The sequence below is a fragment of the Salmo trutta genome, chromosome 6 (assembly GCF_901001165.1).
Source record: "Salmo trutta chromosome 6, fSalTru1.1, whole genome shotgun sequence".
In the NCBI taxonomy this organism is placed as follows: Eukaryota; Metazoa; Chordata; class Actinopteri; order Salmoniformes; family Salmonidae; genus Salmo; species Salmo trutta.
This window is the reverse complement of record NC_042962.1, coordinates 13,561,241-13,584,005: the sequence shown is the minus strand read 5'-3', so window position 1 is coordinate 13,584,005 and position 22,765 is coordinate 13,561,241. Positions and strand designations below refer to the sequence as shown.

The following is a 22,765-nucleotide window of genomic DNA, read 5'->3' as shown; positions in this document are numbered from 1 at the left end:
TTAGGGCAGCAGCCTCTAAGGTGCAGGGTTGAGTAACCGGGTGGTAGCAAGCTAGTGATGGCTATTTAACAGTCTGATGGCCTTGAGATTGAAAAATAGCTTCTGTCTCTCGGTCCCGGCTTTGATGCACCTGTACTGACCTCGCCTTCTGGATGATAGCGTGGATAGTGTGGTGCTCCCTCTGCTTTATAGAATCTCTGCAGAACTGTGGACTATCGCAGCTGCTCAGTGTCAGCCAGCATTAGAGCAGACTAGCAGGAGACTGTGGGAATGAAAGGCTCAATCAACAGTAAGTCGGAGCGGAGGGAGAACAACTTCATGTCACCAAGGCCAGCATCTATCCTGACTCCCTTCCAGCTGGGAGAGACTACTATCACGTCCTTGAAATGGTGGGATTATGACCCCCCTATACGCCATGTTCCACCCCCCAGTAAAAATCTGCAGTGTAGTTTGTAATGTTTACTGTCCTGATACATTTAATGATCAAATCGCTGACAGCTGAACCGGGAGGCGGACAATTATTGTTTTAGTTAAGTAGTATATGTATTTATGTTCCTCCCCCCAGTAAAAAACAGCAGTGTAGTTAGTAAACATTACAAGAGGGAGGGGGGATCACACTGTCTACTGAACTGACATTGACTGGCAGACACATAATGAGATGAGGGAGAGAAAGAAAAACAGCGAAAGAAAGAGAGAAAAGAGAAATGACAGAGAAAGAGAGAAAAGAGAGAAGAAAAAAAGGGAGAGAGAGACAGAGCTGGGAGCAGCTTTCCTACTGAATGGGTGATGCAGAGACCATGAGCTGACCATGTGTTTGAGAGCTGTTGAGAAGTCTGGCTGTTATTCACAAGCTGCATCCCTGTCAGCATAATGCAGGTTTGAACAGCATCAATGGCCGTGAACGCTCAGGGGACCATCATAAACAACAATATAATTGACTAAGAAGAGCATGGTTATCAGTGGAGATCTTAAAGCTATGGGGTACATAAAACACTGCTGCCATCTTATGGCTGAACAGTTGAATTGCAAACTGTTTCACTATTGTTTTGATAACAGAGGTGCACACCTACAGTACCAGTCAAAAGTTTGAACACAGCTAGCTACTCATTCAAGGGTTCTTTATTTTTACTATTTCCTACATTGTAGAATAATAGTGAAGACATCAAAACTATGAAACACATATGGAATCATGTAGTAACCAAAAAAGGTGTTAAAACAAAATATTGAATATTTGAGATTTTTCAAAAAGTAGCCACCTTTTGCCTTGATGACAGCTTTGCACACTCTTGGCATTCTCTCAACCAGATTCTTGAGGTAGTCACCTGGAATGCATTTCAATTAACAGGTGTGCCTTGTTAAAAGTTAAGTTGTGGAATTTCTTTCCTTCTTAATGCGTTTGAGCCAATCAGTTGTGTTGTGCTAAGGTAGGGGTGGTATACAGAAGATAGCCCTATTTGGTAAAAGACCAACTCCATATTATGGCAAGAACAGCTCAAATAAGCAAAAAGAAACGACAGTCCATCATTACTTTAAGACATGAAGATCACTCAATACGGAAAATGTGAAGAACTTTTCAAGTTTCTTCAAGTGCAGTCGCAAAAACTCTCAAGCGCTGATGAAGAAACGGTCATGAGGACTGCCACAGGAAAGGAAGACCCAGAGTTACCTCTGCTGCAGAGGATAAGTTCATTAGAGCTACCAGCCTCAGAAAATAACAGACACATCTCAACATCAACTGTTCAGAGACAGTGAATCAGGCCTTCGTGGTTGAATTGCTGCAAAGAAACCACTACTAAAAGGACACCAATAAGAAGAAAAGATTTGCTTTTGCGACAAGAAACACGAGCAATGGACATTAGACCGGTGGAAATCTGTCCTTTGGTCTGATGAGTCCAAATTTGAGATTTTTGGTTCCAACCGATGTCTTTGTGAGCTGTAGAGTAGGTGAACGGATGATCTCCGCATGTGTGGTTCCCACCGTGAAGCATGGAGGAGGTTTGATGGTGTGGGGGTGCTTTGCTGGTGACACTGTCAGTGATTTATTTAGAATTCAAGGCAAACCACAGCATTCTGCAGCGATACGCCATCCCATCTGGTTTGTGTTTAGTGGGACTATCATTTGTTTTTCAACAGAACAATGACCCAACACACCTCCAGGCTGTGTAAGGGCTATTTGACCAAGAAGGAGAGTGACGGAGTGCTGCATCAGATGACCTGGCCTCCACAATCCCCCGACCTCAACCCAATTGAGATGGTTTGGGATGAGTATGACTGTAGAGTGAAGGAAAAGCAGCCAACAAGTGCTCAGCATATGTGGGAACTCCTTCAAGATTGTTGAAAAAGCATTCCAGGTGAAGCTGGTTGAGAGAATGCCAAGAGTGTGCAAAGCTGTCATCAAGGCAAAGGGTGGCTACTTTGAAGAATCTAAAATATATTTTGATGTGTTTAACACTTTTTGGTTACTACATGATTCCATATGTGTCATTTCATAGTTTTGATGTCTTCACTATTATTCTACAATGTTGAAAATAGTAAAAAATTAAGAAAAACCCTTGAATGAGTAGTTGTGCCCAAACTTTTGACTGGTAGTGTACGTCATTGTTTATTGTTAATTTGTCAAGTGTAACATTTCTGCATAAAATAAACATTAATACAACCATATAAATCCTAAATATTTACTTTATTGATGAAGTCTCTCAGTTTATGATCTTGCCTTTTACATTTCACATCAGTCTTTCAGCCAAATGAGGTAGGAAATAAGGATGCAGAACAACCTATTCCAAGTTAGTTAGTTGTCATAGAAAACTGAGGTCAATCAGTCAGGAACAGTAACTGAAAACTTGAGTCCTCTAAATACAATTCCTGTGTAGACGTGTGTTTCGATGTGGGTCTTCGGTCTTTTCTGGTGCAGTACTCAGACTAGAGGAGTTATAGGGCTGGATTAGAACTCCGATACAGGCTTCATGTTATGGATGTAAAGTGACTCACTTTCCCTCATGTGCGGCCCAATCACTGTACCCCCCCTGGTAGTGCCGAGCCCTAGGAGAGAGAAGGGGAGGAGAGAGAGAGGGGGGGGGGGGGCGAGAGATCTTTCAGGTGTCTTCCAGTATGTGTATTTGAGAATACTGTATGTCCACACTAATGTACCCTAATAAGGTATGCCAGGTGAGTTAAAGTGTGTTATACCTGTTGAAGCCCAGTTGTCGGGCGATGGCTAGAGCTTCGGCGCTCCTCCGGCCCTTCTGGCAGTGGAACACAATGTTGTCATCATCTTTCCCAGGAGCCTTCACCTCGAACTGCAGCTGGAAGTGCTCTGGTGACAGCTTTAGAGATTCCTCTAGCTGGCCCACTGACAGACACACACATACACGCTAAACATTAGTAGAGATTGCGCGCATGCACAGATACAGATACAGTACACATAAAAACACACTTTTGATAGGTTAATATACACCATGATTTGTGTGGTCTACTCACATGGGATGTTTAGAGAGTCCGGGATGCGTCCAGCCATGAACTCATCTTGGTTGCGGACATCAAACAGCTGGACGTTGTGAGTGGACAACATGTTCTTCAGCTGCTTGTAGCTCACCACCGAATCTGAGGCGAGCACACACACACACACACACACACCACTATAATGGGTTCACTGCCATTCCATAATCATATCCCCTGTCCCATCAATATACATTGTTGTCTGTTGTTAAAACCTTGATAAACCTGGACTCACCATCCATTGCTTGAAAGAAAGACTCGTAAACCAGGAACAATTTCAGCCAAAAGGATCCTACTGATGGAATTCAGTGAAAGTAAACTGTTCAGGACAGAGGTTTACTAATAGGGGATGAGAGGCAGGCTGTGATACACAGGTTGACTATAGTGCTGGACCCCCAAACAGTCTATAGTTGAAAAGTATGAATAAGCCTATGAATGAATCACTTGAACCAGACCCAATGACAAACTGCATGGCAGCAGATCCATTCACACACACACACTTTACTGGAAAGTGCTGATGACCTTTTTTTCCAGTTAGTTCTAACATCTGGGCTAACCAACCAATCCACTCATCAGACTTTCTAATTATGTTTTGTTACTCTAGGTGAGCATTTGAAAACAAGAGCATGTTATGGAGCATGTTATGGAACCAGTCACCAATATGGCTACAGCAGAAATGCTGCAATTAAATAGCCTTTAACTAGTTTCCTTAAAAGGGGAAATCTGCCGTTCAAATGATCACAAAGCAGATACCCCGCCACTGTATTGGTAAAAAGCTGAGGGATGTGGCTGGATAAATGTTTCCACTCTCAAAATCATAGACAGAGTTATGGATGCTAGCACTGACCAACCATGAGATGAAAATGATCATTGTAAACGGACACTGTTAAAACTACATTACAAACAATGGAGTAAAACAAGCTTATATTTTGGGTTCTGATGGGGCATGACAGTTGTATGGGGTATGACTAAGTTCATGAGGCATTTATAAGTTATATTCTTCAACAATCAATGGGCAGTGCTTAAATTTGTAAATCAGGAGGTGCCGGAACAAAAAGTGAGCGTGAGAGAGGAGTTCTGGTGGTAAAGAAACCAAAAAAATTACCTTCATAGTAAAGCAATGCATGTCATCGCATTTGCGTAGTGGCATAGAGCACTCAATGACCAGACATGAGAGCACAGAGCATGGCTGCTAGCTGCTTTTCGTCACTCTAAACTCCAACAAAACATTTTCTGTGAAATAATCTCTCCGGTTTTATATTTGACGAGGCTGAAGCCCTTTTGACACATACGTGTTAAACAAGGTTCAACCCACACACCGCCCACTTCACCTATTTAGAGAGAGGGGAATCTTGGGAGTTGTTGGAATTGACTTAAATGGCCAATTGGGAACATCAGGACATTCAATGCTAGATATCTAGACTCAGACATTGTTATAAAAAAAATAATAAAAATGTGAATGTGTTTACAATAGACTAGTGAAAACAACAAAACCACTGTATTACATGGGTAAAACAAGTCCTTTAACCTGTATATGCAGGGGCGAAACTTTCACATGGGACGGAGGGAACATGTCCCCCCCACATTCTGAAATGTCCAGATTAAAAAGTCTTCCCTTTGATCAGCAGGAACCATTTGCTTTCCAACCTGTGTTTTCCTGCGATTGTATTTGAAATATTGCGAAAGGCCTGTTTTGGCTGTATGCTGTTCACTGAAAGATTTGCAGCGAGTTCCCGACTGTAGGCTACGCCTTGTGATTGGGCTACACACAATCAACAGCTAGGATCCTCTGTGGCGAAGTTATAAGCCTACTCCTGGTGTAGTATTCTGAAGTGTTTCATTTCTTTCTGAACAGACTGCAGTAATTCTATAACTTTGTCAAATTTATTTCAATGTATCGTCCATTTTGTATGATGTTACGAATTACAATTCTGCCATCTCTCACCACAGCATTGGCCAGTCGGCCATGTGTTGTTCTCAAACATCAAATCAAAATGTTATTTGTCACATGTGCCGAATACAATAGGTGTAGTAGACCTTACAGTGAAATGCTTATTTACAAGCCCTTAACCAACAATGCAGTTTTAAGATTTTTTTATCTAGACTTGGAGATCCGGTACCGCTTGCCGTGTAGTAGCATAAAGAAAAGTCTATGACTAGGGTGGCGGGAGTCCTTGGCAATTTTTGGGGCATTCCTCTGACACCACTTGGTATAGAGGTCCTGGATGGCAGGAAGCTTGGCCCCAGTGATGTACTGGGCCATACGCACTACCCTCTGTAGTGCCTTGCGGTCGGAGGCCGAGCAGTTGCCATACCAGGTGGTGATGCAACCAATCAGGATGCTATTGATGGTGCAGCTGTAGAAGCTTTTGAGGATCTGAGGACCCATGTCAAATCTTTTCAGTCTCCTGAATTGTCATGTGCATTTCACGACTGTCTTGGTGTGTTTGGACCATGATAGTTTGTTGGTGATGTGGACACCAAGGAACTTGAAGCTCTCAACCTGCTTTATTACAGCCCCGTCAGTGAGAATGGGGGCTTGCTCAGACCTCCTTTTTCCCTTAAGTCCACAATCATCTCCTTTGTCTTAATCACGTTGAGGGAGAGTTTGTTATCCTGGTACCACTCTGCCAGGTCTCTGATCTCCTCCCTATAAGCTGTCTCATCATTGTCAGTGATCAGGCCTACCACTGTTGTGTCATCAGCAATCTTAATAATGGTGTTGGAGTCATGCTTGGCCATGCAGTCATGGGTGAACAGGGGGCACAGGAGGGGATTGAGCACGCACCCGTGGGGAGCCCCTGTGTTGAGGATCAGTGTGGCGGATGTGTTGTTACCTACCCTCACCACCTGGGGCAGCCCGTCAGGAAGTCCAGGATCCAGTTGCACAACGAGGTTTTAGTCCCAGGGTCCTTAGCTTAGTGATGAGCTTTGAGGGCACTATGGTGTTGGACGCTGAGCTGTAGTCAATGAACAGCATTCTCACATAGGTGTTCCTTTTGTCCAGGTGGGAAAGGGCAGTATGGAGTGCAATACAGATTGCATCATCTGTGGATCTGTTAGGGCAGTATGCAAATTGGAGTGGGTCTAGGGTTTCTGGAATAATGGTGTTGATGTGAGCCATAGCCAACCTTTCAAAGCACTTCATGGTTACCTTGGTGTTCTTGGGGACAGGGACTATGGTGGTCTGCTTGAAACATGTTGGTATTAAAGACTCAGTCAGGGACAGGTTGAAAATGTTAGTGAAGACACTTGCCAGTTGGTCAGCGCATGCTCGGAGTACAAGTCCTGGTAATCCGTCTGGCCCTGTGAATGGTGACCTGTTTAAAAGGTCTTACTCACATCGGCTACAGAGAGCGTGATCACACAGTCATCCGGAATAGCTGATGCTCTCATGCATGTTTCAGTGTTGCTTTCCTCGAAGCGAGCATAGAAGTTATTTAGCTAGTCTGGTAGGCTCGTGTCACTGGGCAGCTGTAGTTCCCTTTGTAGTCCGTAATAGTTTGCAAGCCCTGCCACATCCGACGAGCACCGGAGCTGGTGTAGTATGATTCAATCTTAGTCCTGTATTGACGCTTTGGCTCTTTGTTGGTTTGTCGGAGGGCATAGCAGAATTAGCATCTGCGTCCTCTGACCACTTCCTTATTAAGCGAGTCACTGGTACTTCCTGCTTTAGTTTTTGCTTGTAAGCAGGAATCAGGAGGATAGAGTTATGGTCAGATTTGCCAAATGGAGGGCAAGGGAGAGCTTTGTATGCATCTCTGTGTGTGGAGTAAAGGTGGTATAGAGTTTTTCTCTCTTCTGGTTGCACATTTAACATGCTGATAGAAATTAAGTAAAACCGATTTAAGTTTCCCTGCATTATAGTCTGGCTACTAGGAGCATCGCCTCTGGATGAGCATTTTCCTGTTTGCTTATGGCCCTATACAGCTCGTTGAGTGCCGTCTTAGTACCAGCATCCGTTTGTGGTGGTAAATAGACAGCTACGAAAAATATAGATGAAAACTCTCTTGGTAAATAGTGTGGTCTACAGCTTATGAGATCCTCTACCTCAGGCGAGCAAAACCTTGAGACTTCCTTAATATTAGATTGTGCACCAGCTGTTATTTACAAATAGACCCAGACCGTCACCACTTGTCTTACCGGAGGCAGCTGTTCCATCTTGCCGATGGACCGAAAACCGCGCTAGCTGTATGTTATTCATGTCGTCTTCGTGAGTAATCGCTGTTCTGATGTCCAGAAGTTATTTTCGGCCAAGTGAAGATAGCAGCAACATTATGTACAAAATAAGTTAAAAAAATAAGTTACAAACAACGCAACAAAACTAACAAAATAGCACATTTGGTTAGGAGTACGTAAAAACGGCAGCCATCCCCTCCGGCACCATTCTGTTCAAAATGTTCCACAAACCATAAACCCAGGCCTCCCAACCAGAATCAATTCTTAGAATAATCAGGCAGCAGCTGAAAATCTACATTTTCACATTACCTTTTTTTTAGGGGGCAAGAAATTTTACGAGAAGGCAATTCCAATTAATTCTGATTGCTTTAATCATAACTTTTACACTGCATTGAAAGATATTCAATAGGTTCTGGAACGAAACAGTCCAAAACTGAGAGGTGGCTCAAATTAAAGCTGCATTATGTAACTTTTTGGGCTACCTGACCAAATTCACATAGAAAAGTGGAAGCTACTCTAAGAAGCGGTAGATCTGTTCTAAGTGCGCTATTTCTAAGCTTCCCAATCTTAAGTTTAGGTTTTGCGTCTTTTACTTCGGTTTTGTACACCAGCTTCAAGTAGCTTAATATACAGTCGTGGCCAAAAGTTGAGAATGACACAAGTATTAATTTTCACAAAGTCTGTTGCCTCAGTTTGTATGATGGCAATTTACATATACTCCAGAATGTTATGAAGAGTGATCAGATTAAAGTCCCTCTTTGCCATGCAAATGAACTGAATCCCCAAAAAACATTTCCAATGCATTTCAGCCATGCCACAAAAGGACCAGCTGACATCATGTCAGTGATTCTCTCGTTAACACAGGTGTGAGTGTTGACAAGGACAAGGCTGGAGATCACTCTGTCATGCTGATTGAGTTCGAATAACAGACTGGAAGCTTCAAAAGGAGGGTGGTGCTTGGAATCATTGTTCTTCCTCTGTCAGCCATGGTTACCTGCAAGGAAACACATGCCGTCATCATTGCTTTGCACAAAAAGGGCTTCACAGGCAAGGATATTGCTGCCAGTAAGATTGTACCTAAATCAACCATTTATCGGATCATCAAGAACTTCAAGGAGAGCGGTTCAATTGTTGTGAAGAAGGCTTCAGGTCGCCCAAGAAAGTCCAGCAAGCACTAGGACTGTCTCCTAAAGTTGATTCAGCTGCGGGATTGGGGCACCACCAGTACAGAGCTTGCTCAGGAATGGCAGCAGGCAGGTGTGAGTGCATCTGCATGCACAGTGAGGCGAAGACTTTTGGAGGATGGCCTGGTGTCAAGAAGGGCAGCAAAGAAGCCACTTCTCTCCAGGAAAAACAACAGGGACAGACTGATATTCTGCAAAAGGTACAGGGATTGGACTGCTGAGGACTGGGGTAAAGTCATTTTCTCTGATGAATCGCCTTTCCATCTGTAAAAAAGCTTATCCGGAGAAGACAAGGTGAGCGCTACCATCAGTCCTGTGTCATGCCAACAGTAAAGCATCCTGAGACCATTCATGTGTGGGGTTGCTTCTCAGCCAAGGGATTGGGCTCACTCACAATTTTGCCTAAGAACACAGCCATGAATAAAGAATGGTACCAACACATCCTCCAAGAGCAACTTCTCCCAACCATCCAGGAACAGTTTGGTGACGAACAATGCCTTTTCCAGCATGATGGAGCACCTTGCCATAAGGCAAAAGTGATAACTAAGTGGCTCGGGGAACAAAACATCGATATTTTGGGTCCATGACCAGGAAACTCCCCAGACCTTAATTCCATTGACAACTTGTGGTCAATCCTCAAGAGGCAGGTGGACAAACAAAAACCCACAAATTCTGACAAACTCCATGCATTGATTATGCAAGAATGGGCTGCCATCAGTCAGGATGTGGCCCAGAAGTTAATTGACAGCATGCCAGGGCGGATTGCAGAGGTCTTGAATATGAAGGGTCAACACAGCAAATATTGACTCTTTGCATCAACTTCATGTAATTGTCAATAAAAGCCTTTGACACTTATGAAATGCTTGTAATTATACTTCAGTATTCCATAGTAACACCTGACAAAAATATCTAAAGATACTGAAGCAGAAAACTTTGTGGAAATTAATATGTGTCATTCGCAAAACTTTTGGCCACGACTGTACAATAGTTTTGGTTATGGAAAATATATTTCAGAGGTTTAGATCGTGCAATGATTCTCTACTATACTTGCTTGTTTTGTCACAAACTGAAATTAGGCAAACTATTAGTATTTTAGCAACCACGAAATAGCGGAGTGATTTCTGCATAGTGCGTACATTTTAAGCACTGTCAATGGGTAGGCTATATATAATTAATTCAAAAGTCCAAAATTGATGTAACAATGCAGAGTGCCCTTAAAATAATACTCAAAAGGTGCCTTAGGCTATATGATGACATTGGTAACACATAGGCATTTTAGTTATTACACGGGTTTATATAGCGCAGTCACATTGAACAACAACTAGGTCTTTGTTGGATTCAGGTTGAACAACTGATTAACCAAATTGACAGGCCTCAAGAGGACTGGTGACCGTGAAGCCTTATAGCCTACCGGGGTTGGGCAAGGAGGACTCGCTGAATCTGGTTGTTGACGTCGTGAAACCAAACCATTGGCCTCTCGTACCGAGCGAAACGCGGCTGCTGGCTTCGGCAACGGTCAGAAATATTCTCCGTAACAGCAGACCGGACACCATGTTTACCAAAGACCGGCTTCCCGTTGTAAGCAAAGGAACAAACTACTTTGTATCATAAATGTATTACACAGTATTTTCTTTCTGCCCTCAGCCGACAAATACGTGTTAACAATGTTTCAAGAGTGCACGTACCCTAACCATTGTTAACGTGTTGAGAAATTCGGCCATGCCTATCTCGAGTCATATTATCGAGAAAGATAAGAAAGGGGTTATTGCGTCGATTTATGAGTTCTAGGAATTAGGCCCTTAGTGAATGGGCGCGTTCGAGCAGATCACTTTTGTCAAGTAGGTAACCATCGTTGATCACTGCCTTTCAACATGTGTTGCATTCCGGGAATAAAAATTGCCCGACTTGCGCCTACATGTCGACTGCATGAACTTTACAAAAAAACGTGACGTTTTTTACTGCAGGTTTCTGCAGTTCTTCATCAACTTCATCCTGCAGCCATCGCCTGCATTGTGGGAGGCTCTATTGTTATAACTAATAATTAATGTATTTTTGTTTGACCCACATGAACGTGACCAAAGATAAGTGAGACATCTCACTTGGTATTTTTTTTCTGGACAGACGGAGCACGAGAAAGGGAACGGCCAGAGGACAAATTCCCATCTGGCGTGGACTAATAAAGTGAATTTTATCTTATCTTACACAGAAAGGAACCTTGGCCATTGTTATTGTTTAGCCTATTTTACAAGCAATATGTTGAGTTCCAGTGCAGTGCATGGGAATTATTTACAGTGCAGGACAAAACATAAAATGCCAAACTTGGCTTGGGCCCTAAAAAGTTACATCGGCTTATTTCTACATCAGCGGTCTGCCAGTGTGCTGGGTCTGATGGTTTGTTTATATAGCAGGTTAGGATAATTAATATGTCAGGTTAGGAGAATTAATATGTCAGGTTAGGAGAATTCATGAGTCAGGTTAGGAGAATTAATGTATCAGGTTAGGATAATTAAAATGTCAGGTTAGGAGAATTCATGTGTCAGGTTAGGAGAATTAATGAGTCAGGTTAGGAGAATTCATGAGTCAGGTTAGGATAATTAATGAATCAGGTTTGGATAATTAATATGTCAGGTTAGGATAATTAATGTGTCAGGTTAGGATAATTAATATGTCAGGTTAGGATAATTAATATGTCAGGTTAGGATAATTAATATGTCAGGTTAGGATAATTAATGTATCAGGTTTGGATAATTAACGTATCAGTGGCGACCCATCATTCATGGCAGGTGTTTTGAGCCCCACATTTTTACCTAAAAAAATGTAAATACCAAAAATTAAATTAAAAAAATTGTGTGGGGGGGCTTGCCTGTTTTGCATGTTATTTTTCCATTAATATGTGTCACATATGAGTTTGCAGGTATTTCAGCTTAGCTCAGTGCTTTCTGTGGTGGTGGGGCAAGCCAGTAGAAAATACGCAGCGTTGCGCCATGATTGGCTCAGTGTTCTGTCACTCGTGGGTACACTACATCACCACCAAGTCAAAGGGTAGAGCTAGAGAATTCTAGCTCCTTGGGTGCTGCCATAGAGTAACATTAGAAGTGCCCATCCAAGAAGGCTCAAGGTTATTGGCTACAGAGAAAATTATGTCAAATCACCTTATATGTACAGTACCTTTGATTGGACTGATCATGTCAACATCATACTTTAAAAATCTTAGCTAGCAGTCATCATCATGAATCAAGTCGACAATCTACTGGCAAATCCTTTTTAATCCTTGTCATATGAAGATAAATAATAAAGAGAAATTATAGATAAACGTATCAGTGCTCATCGGCCATTGGACATAAACATTACACAACAAGTTGTAAATTGTAAATTCAACAATGAATGGTTTGGAAGGAATCAGTGACAGTGGCTAACTGCAAGCATTGCAAAGCAATCACTCACCTGCTATTCAGTGGAGTGGCTGTGTGGTCCCAAATCTGTGATTAAGGGGCTCTTTTCCAAGTTTAAAATTATAAACATTCAACATTGGCCATGCTGTCAATGAAGCAGGATTTGTGCCACATTCAAAATAACTGTTAAATCGGAACTGCGATAACTTGACTTCGGTGAGTTCAAGACAACTGGGAAGTCGGGATTAAACAAGCTCCGACTGAGAAAATACGTTTTGAACGGTCATCCAACTTGGAATTGTAAATCCGGCCTCTTTCTAGAGCTCTGACCTGAAGATCAATGACGTAATCACAATTCAACCTTTTCAGAGTTCCCAGTTGTTGTGAAAGCACCATAAATCCAGAGAATGTCAGACTTTGATAACACAATTTGCCCACGAAGGACCGCCACGCCACCTTTCTGTTCAAGTGAGTACAGCACAACAAGATGAGTATGCTGTATGCTGCTGCATAAATTATGCAATATGCCAGGGAGATATGTATCCTGTAGCTAAGAAAGTAATACTAAGTGTATGTTGTGTAATAAGATGTTCGTAGCCCATGTGCCTCTCCCTAATAATTTGGTCTTTTTACCCCTCTTAATTTTGCCTACTGTTCTAACTTGGTGGTGCACATGTAGCCTATAACCTGTTTTAGAGAAATGTAATCATTGAATATTGTAAGAGCTTTCATTGTCTCAGAGGGATCCCACCCCCTCTGAGCACCCCCCCCCCCTGTCAGCCACCCTGATAGCCCTCCTGATCCCCCCTAAACCCACTGAGGACATGCACAAGCCACAGATTGTACTCCTTATGGACTCAAACAAGAAATATATACAATAAAATAAGCTTTTCCCCAAACACACAGTGTCTAAACTCTGGTGTCCAAACTCCCAGCGTGCGCTAGACTGTCTGAGGACCAACTAGGGTCACCCAGCCACATAATAATGCACACAGGCACAAACGACCTAAGAGCACAGCAGGAAACGGTGGCCACAGCACTCAAGGGAGTGATTGAAAAAGCTTCTTCTACTTTCCCCAACGCACAAGTTGTAACATCCACCCTGCTACCACGAAAATACCTGCTACCATACAGCGCATAAACACAAGTATTTCCCTTGACTGTACCTCAAAACCAAATGTTTGCTTGGCCCAACAAACAAAACAAAACAAAGGCAAAGTCTTCTCATGCTTTGTTTATTTCAAAAAAGCATTTGACTCAATTTGGCATGAGGGTCTGCTATACAAATTGATGGAAAGTGGTGTTGGGGAAAAACACACAACATTATAAAATCCATGTACACAAACAAGTGTGTGGTTAAAATTGGCAAAAAACACACACATTTCTTTCCACAGGGCCATGGGGTGAGACAGGGATGCAGCTTAAGCCTCACCCTCTTCAACATACAGTATATCTCAAATAATTGACGAGGGCACTAGAACAGTCTGCAGCACCCGGCCTCACCCTACTAGAATCTGAAGTCAACTGTCTACTGTTTGCTGATGATCAGGTGCTTCTGGTCCCAACCAAGGAGGGCCTACAGCAGCACCTAGATCTTCAGAACAGATTCTGTCAGACCTGGGCCCTGGGAGTAAATCTCAATAAGACAAAAATAATGGTGTTCCAAAAAAGGTCCAGTTGCCAGGACCACATACAAATGTAAATTTGCCCTGGAGCATACAAAAAACGATACATACCTCTGCCTAAACATCAGCGCCAAAGGTAACTTCCACAAAGCTGTGAAAGAGCTGAGCGACAAGGCAAGAAGGGCCTTTTATGCCATCAAAATGAACATAAAATTCGACATACCAATTAGGATCTGGCTAAAAATACCTGAATCAGTTATAGAACCCATTATCTTTATGGTTGTGAGATCTGGAGTCCGCTCACCAAGCAAGAATTCACAAAATGGGACGAACACCAAATTGAGACTCTGCATGCAGAATTCTACAAAAATATCCTCAGTGTACAACGTAAAACACCAAATAATGCATGCAGAGCAGAAGTAGGCCGATACCCACTAATTATTAAAATCCAGAAGAGAGTCGTTAAATTATACAAAAAACATTGGATTATTTTTTTTTAAACAGAAAACTAGAATGCTATTTGTCCCTAAACAGAGAGCATAGTGGCAGAATACCTGACCACTGTCAGGCAGAATACCCGACCACTGTGAAATGGCCCGAATTTAAGGACATTTTTGACTACAGTATGTACAGACTCAGTGAGCATAGCCTTGCTGTCGAGAAAGGCCGCCATAGGCTATGTGCACACAAAATGAGGTGGAAACTGAGCTGCACTTCCTAACCTCCTGCCAAATGTATAACCAAAATAGAGACACATATTTTCCTCAGATTACACAGATCCACAAGAAATTCGAAAACCCAATATCTATTGGGTGAAATACCACAGTGTGCCATCACAGCAGCAAGATTTGTGACCTGTTGCCACAAGAAAAGGGTAACCAGTGAAGACAAACACCATTGTAAATACAACCCATATTTATGTATATTTATTTATATTTATCCCTTTTGTACTTTAACTATTTGCACATAATATGACATTAGTAATGCCATTATTCTTTTGAACTTTTGTGAGTGTGTCATGGTTGCCGTCGGTGAAAGAGGACCAATACGCAGCAGGTACGTGTATGCTCATCTTGAGTTTTATTGACTACAAAAAATGAACGTACAAAAATAACAAAGAAACGAACGAACAACTACAAACAGTCTGGCCAAGCTAAGCTTAACACAGAACAATCACCCACAAATCACAAACACAAACACACCCTTATATATGGGACTCTCAATCAAAGGCAGATAGACAACACCTGCCTTCAACTGAGAGTCCCAACCCCAATTAACCAACATAGAAACACACTCACCAGACTAGACATAGAAATACATAAAGACTATAAACCAAAACCCCGGAAATACTAAATCAAACACCCCTTAACCAAACACACCACCCTGAACCACATAAAACAAATACCCTCTGTCATGCCCTGACCAAACTACAAAACAATTAACCTTATATACTGGCCAGGACGTGGCAGTACCCCCCCCTTAAAGGTGCTACCCCGGAAGCACCTTAACAAAAAAAAATACCCCTAAACAATACCCCCAAAAAAAATTCCCCCTTACTAAAGGGAGGGAAGGGAGGGTGGCTACCGTCAACGACGGCACTGTGCTACACCCCCCCTCCCCAACCCACCTATTTTTGGAGGTGGCTCCGGCTCAGGCCGTTCCAGGCTGTCTGGGCAGTCTGGCAGCTCGGGACAGTCTGGGCAGTCTGGCAGCTCGGGACAGTCTGGGCAGTCTGGCAGCTCGGGACAGTCTGGGCAGTCTGGCAGCTCGGGACAGTCTGGGCAGTCTGGCAGTCTGGGCAGTCTGGCAGCTCGGGACAGTCTGGGCAGTCTGGCAACTCGGGGCAGTCTGGCAACTCGGGGCAGTCTGGCAACTCGGGGCAGTCTGGCAACTCGGGGCAGTCTGGCAACTCGGGACAGTCTGGGCAGTCTGGCAACTCGGGACAGTCTGGGCAGTCTGGCAACTCGGGACAGTCTGGGCAGTCTGGCAACTCGGGACAGTCTGGGCAGTCTGGCAACTCGGGACAGTCTGGGCAGTCTGGCAACTCGGGACAGTCTGGGCAGTCTGGCAACTCGGGACAGTCTGGGCAGTCTGGCCACTCCGGCAGTTCAGGGCAGTCTGGCCACTCCGGCAGTTCAGGGCAGTCTGGCCACTCCGGCAGTTCAGGGCAGTCTGGCCACTCCGGCAGTTCAGCGCAGTCTGGCCACTCCGGCAGTTCAGCGCAGTCTGGCCACTCCGGCAGTTCAGCGCAGTCTGGCCACTCCGGCAGTTCAGCGCAGTCTGGCCACTCCGGCAGTTCAGCGCAGTCTGACCACTCCGGCGACTGTTGACTGACGGGCAGCTCCGACGACTGTTGACTGGCGGGCAGCTCCGACGACTGTTGACTGGCGGGCAGCTCCGACGACTGTTGACTGGCGGGCAGCTCCGACGACTGTTGACTGGCGGGCAGCTCCGACGACTGTTGACTGGCGGGCAGCTCCGACGACTGTTGACTGGCGGGCAGCTCCGACGACTGTTGACTGGCGGGCAGCTCCGACGACTGTTGACTGGCGAGGCTGGGTTTACGCACTTGCCGTTTAGTGCGGGGAGCGGGAACAGGACGAGTCGGACTGGGTGGACGCACTTCCGGGTCCGCACGAGAGACAGGAGCTGGAAACCCAGGGCTATGGAGGCGCACAGCCGGTCTAGATCTTACCTCCTGCACAACCCGCCTTGGCTGGATGGAACTAGTAGCCCTGTACGAGCGGAGTGCTCGTACAGGGCAGACTGGGCTGTGCAGGGGCCTGATGGTAGCCGTGCGTAGAGCGGGAGTTGGGTAGCCTGGTCCTCGGAGGCGTACCGGCGACCAGATGCGCTGCGCAGGCATCCTCCTACCAGGCTGGATGCCCGCTCTAGCACGGCACCTGCGAGGGGCTGGAATAACTCGCACCGGACTGTGCGTGCGTATGGGTGAGATAGTGCGCTTCTCAGCAAAACATGGCGCTCCCCACCTCATACGCTCCTCCATATAACCACGGGTAGCTGGCTTCCGGCTCTTCCTTCGCCTAGCCAAACTACCCGTGTGCCCCCCCAAAAAAAATTATTGGGGGTGCCTCTCGTGCTTCTCCCTCAGCGCGTCTCTGGCCTCGTACCATCGCCTCTCCGCCTTGGCTGCCTCAATTTCCCACTGCGGGCGCTGATAATCCCCAGCCTGATGTCAAGGTCCGGCCCCGTCCAGAATTTCTTCCCAAGTCCACTTCTCCCGCCAGTCCAACTCGAACGCGCTCTGCTCCTTCCTCTGCTGCTTGGTCCTTGAGTGGTGGGTGATTCTGTCATGGTTGCCGTCGGTGAAAGAGGACCAATACGCAGCAGGTACGTGTATGCTCATCTTGAGTTTTATTGACTACAAAAAATGAACGTACAAAAATAACAAAGAAACGAACGAACGAACAACTACAAACAGTCTGGCCAAGCTAAGCTTAACACAGAACAATCACCCACAAATCACAAACACACCCTTATATATGGGACTCTCAATCAAAGGCAGATAGACAACACCTGCCTTCAACTGAGAGTCCCAACCCCAATTAACCAACATAGAAACACACTCACCAGACTAGACATAGAAATACATAAACAGACTATAAACCAAAACCCCGGAAATACTAAATCAAACACCCCTTAACCAAACACACCACCCTGAACCACATAAAACAAATACCCTCTGTCACGCCCTGACCAAACTACAAAACAATTAACCTTATATACTGGCCAGGACGTGACAGAGTGTAATGTTTACAGCAAGATGACGCCAACAGAGAGGGTTGCCTCGCTTCTAGTCATTTGGGAAACTATGCAGTATTTTGTTTTTCTTACATTGTTAGCCCAGAAAATCTTAAGTGTTATTACATTCAGCCGGAAGGAACTATTAGATATCAGAGCGACTTCAACTTACCAGCACTACGACCAGGAATACGACTTTCCCGAAGCGGATCCTTTGTTAAAACCACCCAAGACATTCGAACTGATTCCAGAGGCTGACCCAAAACAACGTCGCTGCAGAAGAGGTAGACGGAGCGGCCTTCTGGTCAGACTTAGGAGGCGCGCACACCACCCACCGCTTCAGAGTATTTTACTCGCTAATGTTCAGTCTCTAGATAACAAGGTAGACGAAATTAGGGCTAGGGTTGCTTTCCAGAGAGACATCCGGGATTGTAACATACTCTGTTTCACGGAAACATGGCTCTCTGGGGACATGCAGTCGGAGTCGGCACAGCCACCGGGATTCTTTGTGCGTCGTGCCGACCGGAATAAACATCTCTCCGGAAAGAAGAAGGGCGGGGGTGTATGTTTTGTGATTAACGACACATGGTGTAATTGTAATAACATACAGGAACTCAAGTCCTTCTGTTCACCTGACCTATAATTCCTCACAATCAAATGTTGTCCGTATTATCTCCCAAGAGAATTCTTGTCGGTTATTGTCGCAGCCGTGTATATCCCCCCTCAAGCCGATACCACGATGGCCCGCAAGGAACTCCACTGGACTCTATGCAAACTGGAAACCATATATCCGGAGGTGTAACGCCCTGGCCATAGAGAGGGGTTTTTTGTTCTTTATTTTGGTTAGGCCAGGGTGTTACATTGGGTGGGCGTTCTATGTTCCTTTTTCTATGTTTTTGTATTTCTTTGTTTTGGGCCGAGTAGGGTTCCTAATCAGAGGCAGCTGTCTATCATTGTGTCTGATTAGGAATCATACTTAGGCAGCCTGTTTTCCTTTGGGGTTTTGTGGGTAGTTGTTTTCTGTCTTGTGTGTGTTCACCTGGCAGAACTGTTGGCTTTCGTTTTCCCTGTTTGTTTTTGAAGTGTCTCATTAAAAATCATTATGACCACTTACCACGCTGCATCTTGGTCCCCTCTTCTAGACGATCGTTACAGAATCCCCCACCAACAATGAACCAAGCAGCGGAGGAAGGAGAAGCACCAGGAGAGGGGAAATATGGACTCATGGACTTTGGAGGAGATGGAGAGGTGCGTTCAGGATTCCTGGAGATGGGAGGAATTGCTCGACGGAGGTGGATCGTGGGCTCAGGCTGGGGAGTATCGCCGCCCGCAGTGGGAGATCGAGGCGGCGATAGCTGAGAGGCGCTGGTACGAAGCAAGGGAGCGCAACAGGCACGAGAGGCAGCCCCAAAACATTTTTTGGGGGGTTCACACGGGGAGTGTGGCAGAGCCAGGAAGGAATTCTGGGCCAACCCTCCGTGCTTACAGGAGGCAGCGCAGTACTGGTCAGGCACCGTGTTATGCGGTAAAGCGCACGGTTTCCCCAGTACGCGTTGATAGCCTGGAGCGCTACATGCCAGCCCCCCGCAAGTGCCATGCGAGAGCAGGCATCGAGCCAGGACGGATTGTGCCAGCTCCGCGTGTCTGGTCTCCAGTGCGCTGTTTCGGTCCAGGCTATCATGCGCCGGCTCTGCGCACTGTGTCTCCAGGGCGCTGGGAGGGCTCAGTTTGCCCAATGCCTGCACTCCGCCCGTGCCGGGCAAAAGTGGGCATTCAGCCTGGAGTTTGGGTGGCAAGCCTACGCACCAGAACTCCAGTGCTCCCCCACAGCCCGGTTTATCCTGTGCCTCCTCCTCGGACCAGGCCTCAAGTTGGTCGCTCCAGCCTGGTTTATCCTGTGCCTCCTCCCAGGACCAGGCCTCCTGTGGGTCTCCCCAGCCTGGTGAGTCCAGTGCCTGCGCCCAGAGCCAGGCCTCCTTCATGTCTCCCCAGCCTGGTGAGGCCTGGGCCTCAGCGCCTCTTCAACCTAAGGAAGCTGAAGAAATTTGACTTGTCACCTGAAACCCTCACAAACTTTTACAGATGCACAATTGAGAGCATCCTGTCGGGCTGTATCACTGCCTGGTACGGCAACTGCACCGCCCACAACCGCAGGGCTCTCCAGAGGGTGGTGCGGTCTGCACAACGCATCACCGGGGGCAAACTACCTGCCCTCCAAGACACCTACAGCACCCGATGTCACAGGAAGGCCAAAATGATCATCAAGGACAACAACCACCTGAGCCACTGCCTGTTCACCCCCCTACCATCCAGAAGGCGAGGTCAGTACAGGTGCATCAAAGCTGGGACCGAGAGACAAAAAAATTGCTTCTATCTCAAGGCCATCAGCCATCACTAACGCAGAGAGGCTGCTGCCTACATACAGACTTGAAATCATTGGCCATTCTAACAAATGGATCACTAGTCACTTTATTAATGCCACCTTAATAAGGATGTTTACTCGTCCCATATGTATATACTGTATTTTATACCATCTATTGCATCTTGCCTATGCCACTCTGTTATTGCTCATCCATATATTTATATGTACATATTCTTAGTTCATCCCTTTACTTAGATTTGTGTGTATTAGGTAGTTGTTGTCTAATTGTTAGATTACTTGTTAGATATTGCTACACTGTCGGAACTAGAAGCACAAGCATTTCGCTACACTCGTAATAACATCTGCTAACCATGGGTATGTGACCAATACAATTTGATTTGATTTAATGTTCATTTTTATTGTTTATTTCACTTTGTTTATTATCTAGTTCACTTGCTTTGGCAGTGTTAACATATGTTTCCCATGCCAATAAAGCCCTTTAATTTAAATTGAATTGAGAGAGAGAGAATTAGAGAGCGAGAGAGAGAGAGAGAGAGAGAGAGAGGGAGAGAGAGATGCAACCAGAGGAGGGCAGCAGAGGACAACACATAAACACAAATGTAATTTTGTCCTTGAGACATTTTATTGAAATACTGTAAAATTCCATCTATTCCGATGGAGGACTGCTCCTTTTGAGGAGTACAAATATGGCAGCTGGTAGCATCAAAACCTCTAATTGGGGTTTATACATTGAACATCCCTGTTAGTGAGCATTTCTCCTTTGCCAAGATAATCCATCCACCTGACAGGTGTGGCATATCAAGAAACTGATTAAACAGCATGATCATTACACAGGTGCACCTGGTGCTGGGGACAATAAACGGCCACTCTAAAATGTGCGGTTTTGTCTCACAACACAATGCCACAGATGTCTCAAGTTTAGAGAGAATGTGCAATTTTGTATTTATTTTATTTCACCTTTATTTAACCAGGTAGGCCAGTTGAGAACAAGTTCTCATTTACAACTGCGACCTGGCCAAGATAAAGCAAAGCAGTGCGACAAAATCAAACAACACAGAGTTACACATAAACAAACGTACAGTCAATAACACAATAGAAAAAATCTATGTACAGTGTGTGCAAATGTAGACGAGTAGGGGCGTAGGCAATAAAAAGGCCATAGAGACGAAATAATTACAATTTAGCATTAACACTGGAGTGATGGATGTGTAGATGATGATGTGCAAGTAGAGATACTGGGGTGAAAAAGAGCAATAGGGTAAGTAATAATATGGGGGTGAGGTAGTTGGGTGTGCTATTTACAGATTGGCTATGTACAGTCGTGGCCAAAAGTTTTGAGAATGACACAAATATTAATTTCCACAAAGTTTTCTGCTTCAGTGTCTAGATATTTTTGTCAGATGTTACTATGGAATACTGAAGTATAATTACAAGCATTTCACAAGTGTCAAAGGCTTTTATTAACAATTACATGAAGTTGATACAAAGAGTCAATATTTGCTGTGTTGACCCTTCTTTTTCAAGACCTCTGCAATCCACCCTGGCATGCTGTCAATTAACTTCTGGGCCACATCCTGACTGATGGCAGGCCATTCTTGCATAATCAATGCTTGGAGTTTGTCAGAATTTGTTTTTTTTTGTTTGTCCACCCGCCTCTTGATGATTGACCACAAGTTGTCAATGGAATTAAGGTCTGGGGAGTTTCCTGGCCATGGACCCAAAATATTGATGTTTTGTTCCCCGAGCCACTTAGTTATCACTTTTGCCTTATGGCAAGGTGCTCCATCATGCTGGAAAAGGCATTGTTCGTCACCAAACTGTTCCTGGATGGTTGGGAGAAGTTGCTCTCGGAGGATGTGTTGGTACTATTCTTTACTCATGGCTGTGCTCTTAGGCAAAATTGTGAGTGAGCCCACTCCCTTGGCTGAGACACATGAATGGTCTCAGGATGCTTTACTGTTGGCATGACACAGGACTGATGGTAGCGCTCACCTTGAATTCTCCGGACAAGCTTTTTTCCAGATGCCCCAAACAAACCTTTTGCAGAATATCAGTCTGTCCCTGTTATTTTTCCTGGAGAGAAGTGGCTTCTTTGCTGCCCTTGACACCAGGCCATCCTCCAAAAGTATTCACCTCACTGTGCGTGCAGATGCACTCACTCCTGCCTGCTGCCATTCCTGAGAAAGCTCTGTACTGCTGGTGCCCCGATCCCGCAGCTAAATCAACTTTAGGAGATGGTCCTGGCACTTGCTGGACTTTCTTGGGCGCCCTGAAGCCTTCTTCACAACAATTGAACCGCTCTCCTTGAAGTTCTTGATGATCTGATAAATGGTTGATTTAGGTGCAATCTTACTGGCAGCAATATCCTTGCCTGTGAAGCCCTCTTTGTGCAAAGTAATGATTACGGCACGTGTTTCCTTGCAGGTAACCATGGTTAACAGAGGAAGAACAATGATTCCAAGCACCACCGTCCTTTTGAAGCTTACAGTCTGTTATTCAAACTCAATCAGCATGACAGAGTGTTCTCCAGCCTTGTCCTCGTCAACACTCACACCTGTGTTAACGAGAGAATCACTGACATGATGTCAGCTGGTCCTTTTGTGGCAGGGGGGATTCAGTTTATTTGCATGGCAAAGAGGGACTTTGCAATTAATTGCAATTCATCTGATCACTCTTCATAATACTCTGGAGTATATGCAAACTGCCATCATACAAACTGAGGCAGCAGACTTTGTGAAAATTAAT

At 44.9% G+C, this 22,765-nt stretch overlaps 1 protein-coding gene across 2 annotated transcripts; it reads right to left on the bottom strand.

Annotated features, from left to right (window-relative positions):
* Window positions 1–2,661: 2,661 nt before the first annotated feature.
* On the bottom strand, window positions 2,662–10,638 carry si:ch211-161h7.8 (thiosulfate:glutathione sulfurtransferase). Of its 2 annotated transcripts, none has more exons than XM_029755330.1 (4): window positions 10,270–10,638; window positions 3,478–3,600; window positions 3,187–3,349; window positions 2,662–3,039 (listed from the first exon to the last, which is right to left on the bottom strand). In XM_029755330.1, exons 1-4 carry the CDS (start codon window positions 10,409–10,411, stop codon window positions 2,985–2,987), a joined length of 483 nt encoding a protein of 160 aa, XP_029611190.1. In that variant the 5' UTR covers window positions 10,412–10,638; the 3' UTR covers window positions 2,662–2,984. The 2 variants fall into 2 exon arrangements, with proteins under 2 accessions (XP_029611190.1, XP_029611191.1); XM_029755331.1 differs by lacking the exon at window positions 10,270–10,638 and adding an exon at window positions 3,731–4,100.
* Between the last annotated feature and the right edge of the window lie 12,127 nt (window positions 10,639–22,765).

Bases quoted from the DNA above. Each gene is read 5' to 3' on its own strand.
- si:ch211-161h7.8 (XM_029755330.1), bottom strand. From the start codon at position 10,411: ATGGTGTCCGGTCTGCTGTTACGGAGAATATTTCTGACCGTTGCCGAA. The intron at 3,601-10,269 runs GTAGGCTATAAG...TGCTCGCCTCAG, and splicing joins GTCCTCCTTGCCCAACCCCG to ATTCGGTGGTGAGCTACAAG. The intron at 3,040-3,186 runs GTATAACACACT...TCTCTCTCCTAG, and splicing joins CGACAACTGGGCTTCAACAG to GGCTCGGCACTACCAGGGGG.